At 42.2% G+C, this 12,584-nt stretch overlaps 1 protein-coding gene across 5 annotated transcripts in view; it reads left to right on the forward strand.

The window, feature by feature from the left end:
• LOC111580252 (membrane-associated guanylate kinase, WW and PDZ domain-containing protein 2) overlaps window positions 1-12,584 on the forward strand; it is a 43,295-nt gene that overhangs the window by 7,981 nt on the left and 22,730 nt on the right. For 4 of the 5 annotated variants that reach the window (XM_023287885.3, XM_035956290.2, XM_035956305.2 and 1 more), the window contains exons 2-3: window positions 5,307-5,596; window positions 7,485-7,601. In XM_023287885.3, the coding sequence (XP_023143653.2) occupies window positions 5,317-5,596; window positions 7,485-7,601 (397 nt within the window). In that variant the 5' untranslated portion in view covers window positions 5,307-5,316. Of the gene's footprint in view, window positions 1-4,847; window positions 5,189-5,306; window positions 5,597-7,484; window positions 7,602-12,584 lie in introns of those variants that run through there. The other variant, XM_035956297.2, reaches the window with a different exon arrangement.

Raw genomic sequence — 12,584 nt, forward strand, 5'->3', positions numbered from 1 at the left:
TAACTGATTGACAAGTTGTTTCACAATGTTGCAGATTTTGAATCAATAAGAAATAACAGTGAAAATTTCAGGTCTTTGTCTTGAATTCTTCCTGAGATATTGTTGTGCAGAAAAGCTTGCTGAAACTGGGTTAATGGGCAGATTATATATCTCAGAAACTATTTAATATATCTAACATTTTAGAAATATCTTTATAAATATCCATAAGATATGCTATTAAAATTTTGAGCACATCAGATGTGGTTAACCAGAAATAGTTCTAGAAATGTGATGGTCTGAGGTGGATTACCCTACTGTCTGTCACAATCCCCCAACTTTTCCCCACCACCATGAGGCTGATGTGGTTTTTAGTACAAATAATTTAGTACAGACATTCATGCTTCCACCTAATAACTTGGCACTGTTCTAACTTTTCATCCCCTGTGAAACTAGCATCATCATCATCATCAGCCTCACCTTCTCTTCTTATTGATAGTCAGCAGTTTGCATGCCAAACTAAGATTGTTAAGGTTTTAAATGCGATAACTTTTGAATATCAGCGTGTCACTGTGATCACATAGCTGATGAAACTGCTGCTGTGCCTAAGTATAGCCTCACAGGGCTGCTAGCGTAGCTGCAGACCCTTCATCTTGTTTTGGAACAGCACGAGCGACTGAATAAGAGGTCATCATTTTACCTTCTCATCAGCTCAATGTCACATATTGCCATTTGGAGTTAAATAAATTCCACATGGCAGCTCAAATTGTTCCTAAATCAAATCCAGCATGTTTATACATAAGGTGTATGTATTCACTACAAATGACTGATCACATAAAAAACCAGTGAATTACATGACTCCATCTCATGCGATATGTTCCTCCCCGGCCTTGATAGCGCTGCGTTTTTAATGGACACAGTAGGACGAGTGCGCAGGGCCAGTTTGTAGCGTCAACACCAACAGCAGAGAGAGCACAGCGGTGTCAGGGTGTGTGTCTGCAGCGGGACGAGTCCAGGCTTCAGCGGGACGAGTCCAGGCTTCAGCGGGACGAGTCCTGGCTTCAGCGGGACGAGTCCAGGCTTCAGCGGACCTGACAGGCTGTGGCTCATTAAACCCCCATCAGACGCGGGAGGTCAAGACAACAGCTACATCTTGGGCGACACACTCTGCCTCTATGCGTATTTTGCAGACACACAATGCAACCGTTCCAACAGGATAATACTCCAAACCTTTCAGTTGTTTTATTTATAGCATTTTAATCTTTACCGCTGAGAAGTTCCCAGAAATCTTTAGATAAAGCATGAAGAGACCAACGGCTTATGGAGGTATTATTCAGGACCGATGGACATGGGATGTTGTGTATGATTAGATGGTAAAAAGTTGCTTTCGTTCTAATTTTCCTCTCTCAGCGCACGTAATGCATGGGTTTTGTGTGTGTGTGGGCGGATGGCTGGCTTTGGGCAAGCAGGTCGACAATGTTGCTGCAGAAGGTTTCACAGTGGGGTAGAAAGAGAGAAAGAAGAGAGGCACTGGGGACAGCAGTTTGGCTAATTTCAGGCTGAAATATGCAAGGATACATGTTTGATGATTGTGTTTCATTCAAATGTGCTAGATGAGCAGTGACAGGACATCAAGACGGAAATGCAAGTTGTGTGTTTTTGGGTTTTTGATGTTGTTGCAACAGCTCAACCGTTTCTCTAGTTTTGACTCATGTCCCCTGAGCTTAAGTCCTGCAAGGTCAAACAAGTGAGTTCTACGCCAACCTCAGGCGGCGTGGCGCCTCTCGATCTCTAGCTGACCTTTATGCTTCCTTTTTTTCCTCTCCTCTCCTATTACTCTCTGGGTGCAAGAAAGAAAAAAAACACAAACAATCCATCTGTATTTCACTCTTACATGGTTCTGCTTTTTATATTTCAATATACTGTACTCCCTACCTCCCCCTTTTGCTCATTTGTCCATTTCTGCACAAAAAACCCCACCAGAGACCTCACTTCTTTAGCTTAGCAGTTGGAGAGAGGATGGAAGAGGATCTCTGTCAGATCTGCCAGTTGAATGGCCAGTCAAGTGGAAGGGATTAGATATATCCTGTCCTTCTCTCACTCTTTAAAGCAGTCTTATTAGGCCTGCTTTGCCAGAGGACCCAAGGGGGCTTCTGCTAGGGATGGGCTTGGTGTTGCACTCGTGTTATTCCCACCCAGCCAAGGGTCACCACAGCCATTTAAGAGGATTGCATCTCAGTGATGTGTAATTGCTAATCACCTAGCCACGCTGGAACTGGAGATCAGTATTGTCCACTTTATTGTCGGAATACTGTGTTTAAGCAAGCTTGTATTAGTGGAGGTGCCCCGAAGTAAGTAAGAAATGTGCTTAGCAGCTTTCTTGTCAAGTGATAGATGAGATGATTGATACCAGCGTGTTGTGATGCTGATTATAAATCCTGAGCAGGAATCAGGTAGCTTAGCTTAGAAGACTGGAAATGGGGGGGCGCCGCCTTTTCAGGTGTTGCCTAAAGGAAAATAAATCTCCAGCACCTCTATAGCTCCAATTTATTTGTTACAAGATATTTATCTTGTTTGTCCTCACGCAAAAGCAACATGTAAAAATGACAAATTGTAGTTACATGGTAGGATATAGTTCTTAGCTTGGTGCAATACTGAATGTATAATGTGTTAACTTGAGATCCAAAGGTGCTGGACACATATGAGAATGGTATCAGTTTTCTCATCTTAACTCTCCACAAAATACTAAGAAGTGCCCTTAGCCAAACTTCAAACTATTCTTTTAATAGCGATCCTTCTTTTCATCTGCATTTGTGTCTGTCTGTCTGTCTGTCTGTCTGTGTGACTCTGATGTCCTGTTGTCCTGTGTGTCGAGGTAAAAATGTTGCTCTGATAATGTCAGGCGAACATTTTGTCTGATCTCTGGCATCACGGCTGTCACATCACAGACGAGTCAAACAGATCTCCACCATGTCAGCGACATCCACAGCCCACACACACGCAGCTGCTCTCCAGGAAGCATGTCGCAACAAAACACATTATTTTCAGAACAGCTTCGCCTGAAGACTTCTCACCTTAACTGCATCCAGCTGCCATTAGTGCACAAACATGCCATCACCAACTGACAGTATGAGGATCTGTGCACGCTATGCTGCAAAAAGTCTAATTATTAATTATCCAGAAAAATCTTTATATTCTTATTAAAGTATACTGCAACAAAAATATCTGATTTTGTGGAAAGTATCAATAAAATTGCAAAAATAGACATTAAAATAGCATTAAAACCTGTATCTGTGAATAACCATTACATTTAATTTTTTCTAAATGTACATTTTTTGACACTCACAGGCTTATCAAAATTTCACACATCATTATTATTTTATTTTTATTTTATAGATGACTGTTAAATTCAAGTTTAATACTGTTAATATCTTTCAAAAATTAGGTAAAGTATCAATAAAATGTAGGTAATATTTATCATTTTATGTCCTTCATTAAACATTGTGGTTAAAACAATACACACCATCTCGTGTTTAAAAAAAAACTAATTTAAATATCTGTAAAATAATGACATGGGGCGACGTGGGGGTGAACCCGAGCAGAGAGCACACAGACGAGGGACTGAGGCAAGAACAAAGGTGGATTTTATTATTTAAACAGAGGTTAAGGGAGTGCTGGACGGGGTGGAAAACTGATGTCTGGCGTAACTGAACTAAAAGGGGAGGTTGGGGGGGGTGACTGTACCAGGAACCGGTGGCCCGGTTGGCGTCCTCCGTGGTGGGGGTAGGTTGGTAGCGGAGAGGGGCAGGAGAGCCTCGTTCCAGGGGGGCAACAGGTGGGGTGTTTTCCAGAGCCGAGGGGGGCACACGGCAGGCAGAGACCCTCCACGACGAGCAGGGGATCCAGGAGCAGGCAGCAGGTCCAAGGTGAGGGAGGCAGGGGGGAGGTCTGGTCAGGGCTGGATCCAGAGTGCAGGAGATGGGAGGACAGAGCAGGTGGAACCGGGCAGCTGGGTCAGTGGAGCTAGGCAAGAGAAACAGGATTAGTCAAGGTAAGGATTTTTCAATGGTAAAAGAAGGTGCAAGGCGAGACAACTGACTCCGTGAGCAGAGTTTACTATCTGGCAGGGTGTGGAGTGTGAGGCCAGCTTTTATGGTGGAGATGATCAGAGGATGAGGGAGGTCAGGTGAGGGCTGAAGCTGGGATCAAGTAGGGAGCCCTGACAGACATTGTAGCAGATTTAAATACAGTAAAGCAATGTAATTTTAAAGCCACACATTTTAGAAGCCAATTTTTGATGTGGACGTTATTAACAGTTTTGGCCTGCATGTAAATTTATATTTTTTCCTGTGATTTTAATAAATATTATCTGTAATTTAATAAAACTGAAAAATCCTAAATAAATTATATAAAATATTTAAATGATTTAATATTTTTCCATCTTTAATAGACACTCTTTTTCAAATTAAAGCAAATATCTGTCAAATAATGATATTTTTATTTTTTTTTATTTCATTATTATTTTGAAATGTTGTAATTTCACAGTCAAACATTGCAAAAAACAAATTAGATTTTATAAAAATACAGATTTTTGATGTGGATGTTACTTATTTTTTATTTACTAGGTATTATCTGTAGCAAAACAGAAAATCTGTAATTTGTTCAAAAACTGGCAGCTTAAAACTGTTAAAAGCATTCTGTTTTTTCAGTGTAGGGCTTTAAAAATATCTGTATTTTTATTAGATTAATATTTTCTTATATTACTACAATTACTATCACTATATTAATATTATAATATTTTTGGCATCCCAGTGACTGGAATATTATATTTTTTTGTTTATTTTTTTTACAATGTGAAGTATTTGACTGTAGATATTGTGTCTTAGTGTGTCTGTCAGAGTGTGTGTGCATTCATGACTTGTACCTCTACCAAGCGCAAATTTTCCCATGTGACTGTAGACGTGTGAACTCCCATGTTTACATGTAAACACATCGCCAGCCATGAGGGAACATGAGGGAAAGTTTCTCTGAATTTTTTGGTCGGCCGGTCATGTTGCTGCTGTGCTGTAAATTCAGTGTGTTTGTACAAAAACAAAGGCACGGTTCCCATGATGCGTTGTTCCTGACTTTCAAACCTTCAAAATATCCAGTCCTACGCAACTGGAATTATTCATGATGTCAAACACTGCAACTGCCCGGACAACTGGCAAAGGTTATTTAGCATAAAGTCACAGGATTTTCCCCGTGCCTGTTATGTCATTCACAGTTTTGCCTTATTAACAGTTTACTTTTTAACACCTCCTACTTTCCTGTTTCCTTTGTCTTTCCAGCTCATTTGCCATGTCTAAGACAGCGGTGAAGAAGCTGCACTGGCGTTCCAAGGTGCAGGACAGCTTCGTCCCTTTGCTGGGCTCGTCGGGGGAGCTGGGCATCGCCGTTGGTGGAGGAGCAGATTATGGAGAGTTTCCTTTTGTCACATCGGCTCCGGGGGGCGGCCTCACAGTGGGTTATATCATCCTAGAGATCGGGGGAACACCGGTATTGGGAATGACATTAGGAGACGTCCGCGGCATCCTCAACTCTTGCCCTCATCCTATCCGTATCAAAACTGTGTCTCCAGGTAGGACTCAGCACACAAACACAACCCCTGTTAATTAGTGTGATGCTCATTGTTTAGCAGATGGATAAATAATCACCAGACAGGCAGAGAGAGGTGTGAACAAAGGTGTGCTTTTCATCTGCGGAGGGAAGTTATGTCTTACACATCGCCAACAATGCTTTAATATTTGCTTATCTGTAGCCATTTTAACTTGTTGCTGTTTTTCTTGCTCACCACTGCACTGAAACGATCTGTTCCACTGGTGTCCAAGCTGTCGTGCATAATAATCTCACTCAGTAACCCTCCCTTGACTCTCACAAGCCAAATCTGCAGCCTGTAGCAATTCTCATGCTGATCTTCGCTCATCAATTAGTTTGGCTGTGTCAAGGCGATTGGTCAATATGTGGGCAGGAGGTCAAAATTGCCGATGACACATGACAAGAATGTGGCGATATAGTTGTCTGTCACCCACGAGGGGCCTTGATGTTTAGAACGGGGGGAGCTAGGAGGGCTTGGGGAAACGGATATCTTTGTTGGCTCTGATCGGAGCAATATGTCACCAGAGTGTCACCTGACTGCGGCTCCCGGTGGCCTTGCTCGCCTGATTGATAGCTGATTTGGCCACAGGGGTGTAAATGGGGACCTTTGCTCCTGGTCCTCCTGCCACTGGTAGATCCATTATCATTTCTGAAGTCTGCCGAGCCCTCTCTGGGCAGCTCGACTGCATGCAGTGTGGACAGTGATGGATGAGCTGATGCTGGGTCGCTGTACCACACCTCCTCCTCCTCCTGTTACTCCTACTACTACTACTACTACAACTCCCTCTGCTGCAGCCTCCAAATGCAGGACACCAGCTACAGTCCCTAGAGGCACAGAGCACTTTAAAGGTTTTAGCATAGATACTGCAGGACAAAAACAAAGAGTGATGATTACACACAAATTTTAAAACATTATTCAGTGTTCTCTGTGAAAGCATAGCCATAGAGTCCCTTTTTTGCCTTGCTATTATCCTTGACGTCTGACAGATGTTTGCAGAATGTGTGAGGGATTTTAAATTTGTTATGAAATCCAATCATTGTCAGCTTATTCAGTTTCAGGGAGATAGGTCTGAATTTTGCCCTTCAACAGACTGGAAAATAGCAGCTGTTTTATAACATGATGAACAAAAGCCCATCATTCCTCCCAAAAGGCAGCAGGCTAGATTAATTTCCCTTTTACAGGCAGCAGCCATATGCGACCAGTCATACGTACGTGCATTTGACTGCCTCCACTAATGCAGTTATACCACTGTGACGTTTTATGTTTAATAGCACGCAGCAAATTCAGTCTGCAACTGGGCAAAAGCGTTGTGACAGACGGTGGGGATGGGGGAGGCGGCAGGGGCGTGGACGGCCGGCCGGCCGGCAGCCTGCGGGGGAAGCACCGACAGAGTGGTCGTCTGTCAGAGTGACAAGCGGGAGACGTGCTCGGCCCATCCATAACAGCAAGCGGCCTGTCATCAGAGGCCGTAAAGCACTCGAGACGATATTAAGAGATCAGAGGGAGGAAGCCGAGTCCTGGCGATGAGCTCTGCCTCACCTGGTGACAGCTTCAACTGTAGCTTCTGGAGCAATTAGCCTCAGAGCGCTGTCACTGCATCCGCACCAGTCACTTCAGGAAACACGTTTTACAGTCAGGATCTATGTGAAGTGATACAGAAAGATCAGTCGGTGTGAATGTGGGAGTCTGGCTTGGAAAGTAGTGATATTAAATCAAGCCTGGCAGGAGTAAAGATTAGTGCTTAAGATAAATTTGAGCATCCATCACACTGTTTACGCTTACTGAGCTGTTTTCTTTATGTTTCCCTCCTTCTTTTTCCCTCTGCTTCCTCCTCTTCATGCCATGCTTGTTTTCTTTGCCCTTCCCTCAGGCTCCACATTGTGCAAGGATCTCAGGTTGTATCTGAGTAAATGCTTCACACCCGGTTCGGTGGACAGCCAGCTTCAGCAGGTCATTAGAGAGAACCTTTACCTCCGCGCTGTGCCCTGTAAGTCCTTTCTTGAGCTCCTGTTCTTGCTTTTAATAAACTGTATTTCACTATGTCTTCTCTTTATATATGTGCCCTTCTGCAGTATTGGTGCAAAGTGCTGTCCCACAACCCAAAAATATATTTACAATGCATTTAAAAAAAAAGAAAGTATACAAATCATAGATGTTTACTGAGAAAATAATATTTGAGGTAGTATAAAGCTTTATATATACATATAAACCAAAAAGTTTGAGAATGGAATAAAGAATTTAATCCTTAATTATGAAATCAGTATGATCACCATTGTGCTCTTTACATAGAAATAATGGATTCAAATGCTTGATGATTGTCACAAAATTCTAATTTTTATTGATTTAGTAGTGAAAATCTTTTCACAAAATTTCCCCCAAAATGTTCTTTCAAGGTTAATGGAAGCAAAATTTTAATAGGCTAAAATAAGCCTTATCAAGATATATTATTGTGTTTCAGTTGTGACAAATTTGGGAAGAGTAAATATTCCCAACACTCAGTACAATATGGAAATTTATTGTACAATTACTAGAAATGTGTACCTTGGATTAGAACTGGACTGCTGTATCGGTTGTCTCAGATATATCAGTATGCAGATATGAATGAAAAAGATGCTTGGGATAATTTAGAAACAGTGTCATCACACAGCTTGTTCACCTCTAATTCAACTGTTTCCATCACTCTCAGCAATATCTGCAGCACATGTAGCAGAGTCACAGCTGAGCAAGAAGCGGTGCGGAGAACAGCAATGTCTTCATGATAAGTTGTGAACAAGTTTGTGAAATACATTGCTTACATTGTTACTTTTTTTTCAATTTAACAACATAACATATATATCAAACAGGAATTTCTTCCTCCCTAAAATTTGTATCAGTCCTAAAAATTGAGCATCTGTTGAGCTCTACCTTGGATATTATCAAATTACCTGCATACAAAGTTTAGGAATAAAGACACGTGTATTTAAAGATGCTTCCTTTTTTGACTTTGAACTAGTTCTAAAGAACGACCCATATCAGGTCTTTTCTACTGCAGTTTCATGTCCTTTAAGTCTCCTCTGTCCTGTTGCAGTCATGTGCTGCATGTTTTATGTTTGAGCCTAATATTAAGGTGCATAATATTAATTAACTCTTGCATATATCTTTTGTTTGGTACTGGCCTCATTAATTCTTTGATAACACACCTCATGGTTGCTGCCATGTGAATATCTTGGTGTTAATTGGCATTTAATCCTACAGAACTGTTTTCCACACTTCCTGGTGTTAATGTATGCCGGTGAAGCAGATGATTTCGTTGACATCCCAGCAGAGACATTGTATGAAAAAATATCCTGAATTAAGTGAGACAATGAGCACTGAGAGAAAAAGTGTAATCAGTTTGGGCATTTCCATTGCTGCAGTCTGTATTACAACACAGAGCTATCCTCAGTTGCAGTCTTTTGCTTACAATCCACACCTCTGAGCTTCAGACTGTTTGTTTGGGAGGTGGTAAATCTGATGGTACTTGTGTTTAACAGGTTTTCTCTCCCTTTGTTTTATACAATGTTTGTATGATTCCCTGAAAACAAGCCAGTGGTATACACAAGCAGTTTCACTTGATGCATACGAATAAAATGAAGCACAATGGCAGCCAAAGGCAGCTACTTGTAGTACATCTGTTGCTCTTAATCCTCTATGATATGACGTCAGTGGAATCAACTGGAGGACATAATAGCTGAGCTTTCTGAGAGAAGATTTGTGTTTTTGTCATGACTCTGGCTTGCATTGTGTCTCGTTCGCTTTTTTTAATGTTCAGGTGTTGGTGGTATAAAAGAGACAGACCTCCTAGTGTGTCTGCAGTCTTAACCTTGCTGTGGCAGCGTGGAGTTGTTGCTAATCTCTTCTTTAGTCAAGGAAGTAGGTCATGTGGGACAGGCTGCCACCACGCCACACAACACTCTCGCTGACAGAACAAGGAACAACAGTTCAAAACTCACTGGGGAGTGTAAGAGACATCAAACTGTCTGTGTTATAATACAACATGCAGGGCCACATTATATTTTAATTGCAGTTTTAGCCATTTAAAGCTCTTTCATTACTTAGCCGTGCATCCACCAGCAGCTGCTCAGGGACTGAATTCCCCAAATTAACATTAGTGCTTTCAGCTGTTTTGTAATCAGAATGGGACGGATGTGTTGGTCGGAGAAGGTTTTAGATGTTGTTCCGAGGAAACAGTGTAGTCACAGTATTTATCGGCCAGATATATGAATCAGTCCAGTCACCCCTCTGCCAGTGGTGCCAAACTTTGCAAACTACGTCCCATCTCTGAGTGATTTATTTTAGCAAGAGTGACAACGTAGCAGGCTCAGCCTCCTGGGTGTGTAATGCCCTGATCTGCTGAAGATGACACAGTAGGATGCTGTTGTTCTCGTGCTGATACCAACACTGGTAGCTTGATCCCGAGACGACTTGGAATCACGTCATATCTAATTTCAGGCCACTTGTATATACAAAAAAGCTGAATTTTCTTTCTTTTGTTGTTTTTTTTTCTCAAGGAGGCAGCTGTGTTTAAGAGGAAACTTAAAGCTGAGGAGTTTTCATCAGTGGCTCATTGTGGCCCCCTTCAGGACCACATGTATGTTCCTGCTGCTCTCTTTGTCGACTCTTTGTTGTAGTTTGCTGTAATGAGGGCCCTGACTCACCTTATATTATGATTAATTGGCCTCTGTTGACGTATTTTAAAGATGTTGTTACTGTAAGAAAGCAAAGATGGAACGTCAAGGCCTCACTTTTGATTTGTATTTTTTCATTTAGATGCAATTTCTTTTTGTGAAACCGTGGCTTATTACCGCTGCGCTATTTAGAGAGTATTTCAGTCCTTAAATCCTTTTGATGAGACAGTGTTTTCTGATATTGAAGCTGGCACCGATGCAAGAAATAACATTACAAAGGCTCAGTCGGGAGGGCAGTGCATAAAAATGGAAATGAATGACAGAATTAAGTGAATGCAGACTACTGTATCAATAATCTAGAGGGGGAATTAAATTAAAAGCAAATGTCCATCAGTGCCAAAGTGGAGGAGGGGATGACTGCAGTCTAATGGGCCTGTGTGCTCATATTGAAGCAGACAGGATGCTTACTATGAAGCTTTGGGGAGTAGATACATGTCAACAAACAACAGTATGTTCAGTCCTTTTAAGACAAACCATTTCACATAAACCAGCTTTCTCTTTTCTGTAAATTGCTCATTTTTTGTGTCTTCATTCATACCGTTTTGCTCTGTGCAGAGTTTTCAGACCTCATATTACGCTCTTCAACTTTCCCGTCCACTTTTGTATAATCGCTCTAACCATTTGTACATGTGCCCTTGGATGATTCAGAGCCAATGTCATGTTATCAAGGCTGGCTGTGTCTCCGTCTCCCCCATAAAAGACTTTTCTAATTGTCTTCAGAGTGAGTCAGAGATAAGAAACATCATCATTTAGTTATTCTAATATGCTCGCTCCAGCATGTCAGGCAGACTGTCTGTGGCCTTTTCAACCGTAGGGTTCATTGTTAGCTATTTGTGTGCAGTGATCTTGACAGACAGCTCTCTCTGGGTGTTGATACAGAGTTCTATGTAATTACCCCTTCAATCCCTCCCTCGCCTAGGTCCCGGGGGATCAGTGTGCGGCAGCCTACAGGGACAGGCGGGAAAGAAGAAGATGTCAATAATCCATCCTGTCTCCCCGCTGACATGTCATATATATCTCTGAGGAGGGTGCATAGATAATGAATCCGTGCCTCGCGCCATATCAGCTGGAGAGATACTGTGCATCCTGAGGGGAGGAGGAGAATTACACACACGTCAGATGCCATCAGGAGATTTGCTATTAGACCTTTAATTAGACACAAAGACCTCTAATGTCCTATAAGAGTACAGATTTGAGGTGCAAATGCATGAGAGGAGTTACCTGTTAGTTGCTGCTGTGAAGAAATGTGGCACAAACTGGAAAAAAAGACTGGACAAGTAGATGGAGTTTGTGTTAGTTGTAATCATGGGCAGCCACAAGGATACACAGACATTTTCCTAATAAGCTGAGAGGAGAGGGTCAAACTTCACCGGAGAGCATAGAAGGAAACTCAGCTAGTGCAATAAAAGGAGCCCGACGAGCTTTACAACTGCTGGCAAAAAATCAGAGGCCAGTGCGTCATTGTGATACTGTACATTAAACACAGTCTGTGCTACAGGAAGAAGGGGTCAGGCTGATGTTTGGTGTCCAGCCCGTTGTGTCTGTGCTGTGTGAGTTGGCTGCAGTGTGTATGAGTTCTCGTTGTGGGTTTTTTTTTGGTCTGTGTGTTTGCGTGCATGCTGTGTGCGGTGCTGTATGTGTCATTGCGGCTGGGAGAGCAGCTCCCAGGACAGCAGTGCATTAATCACAGGTTTTATAGGGTAGCTGGGTGTGACTCCCTCCTGCTGGCCCCACACTGACATCACATGTGGTCCTCCAGGAGAAGGACAGACATTTGTCCTCAGTGTGGGTGCTATGCTTTTCTTTTTTTAAAAATCTTGAATCACTCATCTCAAGGTCAGAATGGGCGCCTTAGAGTTCAATTTGCAAATTAGAATTACTCCACCAGATCTGACTTAATGAGAAATCCAGAAATGTGACATACTTCACACCACACGACATGTCTGTACTTGTGTTTGATTGTTTGTAGCTCTGAGGTGTGGGTGAAAATAGAGCAAACACCGAGACTCACCTCCTGTAATGATGCTGAATGCTTTTCCTGCCATGCTTTGGACTCGCTGCTCTCTTCCAGGCCAAGGTCAATGTGAATCAATTATGATGACAGACCATTGATCATCTGAGTGCTCCATCTTTACAATGGTGATAGAAGGACTTTAAGACTTTCTCAGTGCCTCATTAATGTTTAATTCTGTTCCTATTGATCTGGTCTTAATAAAGAGGCCTTAGTGAAATGCTGTTGTCATCATACCAAAGGGCAAATTTTG

The sequence above is a fragment of the Amphiprion ocellaris genome, chromosome 8 (genome assembly GCF_022539595.1).
Source record: "Amphiprion ocellaris isolate individual 3 ecotype Okinawa chromosome 8, ASM2253959v1, whole genome shotgun sequence".
NCBI classification, from domain to species: Eukaryota; Metazoa; Chordata; class Actinopteri; family Pomacentridae; genus Amphiprion; species Amphiprion ocellaris.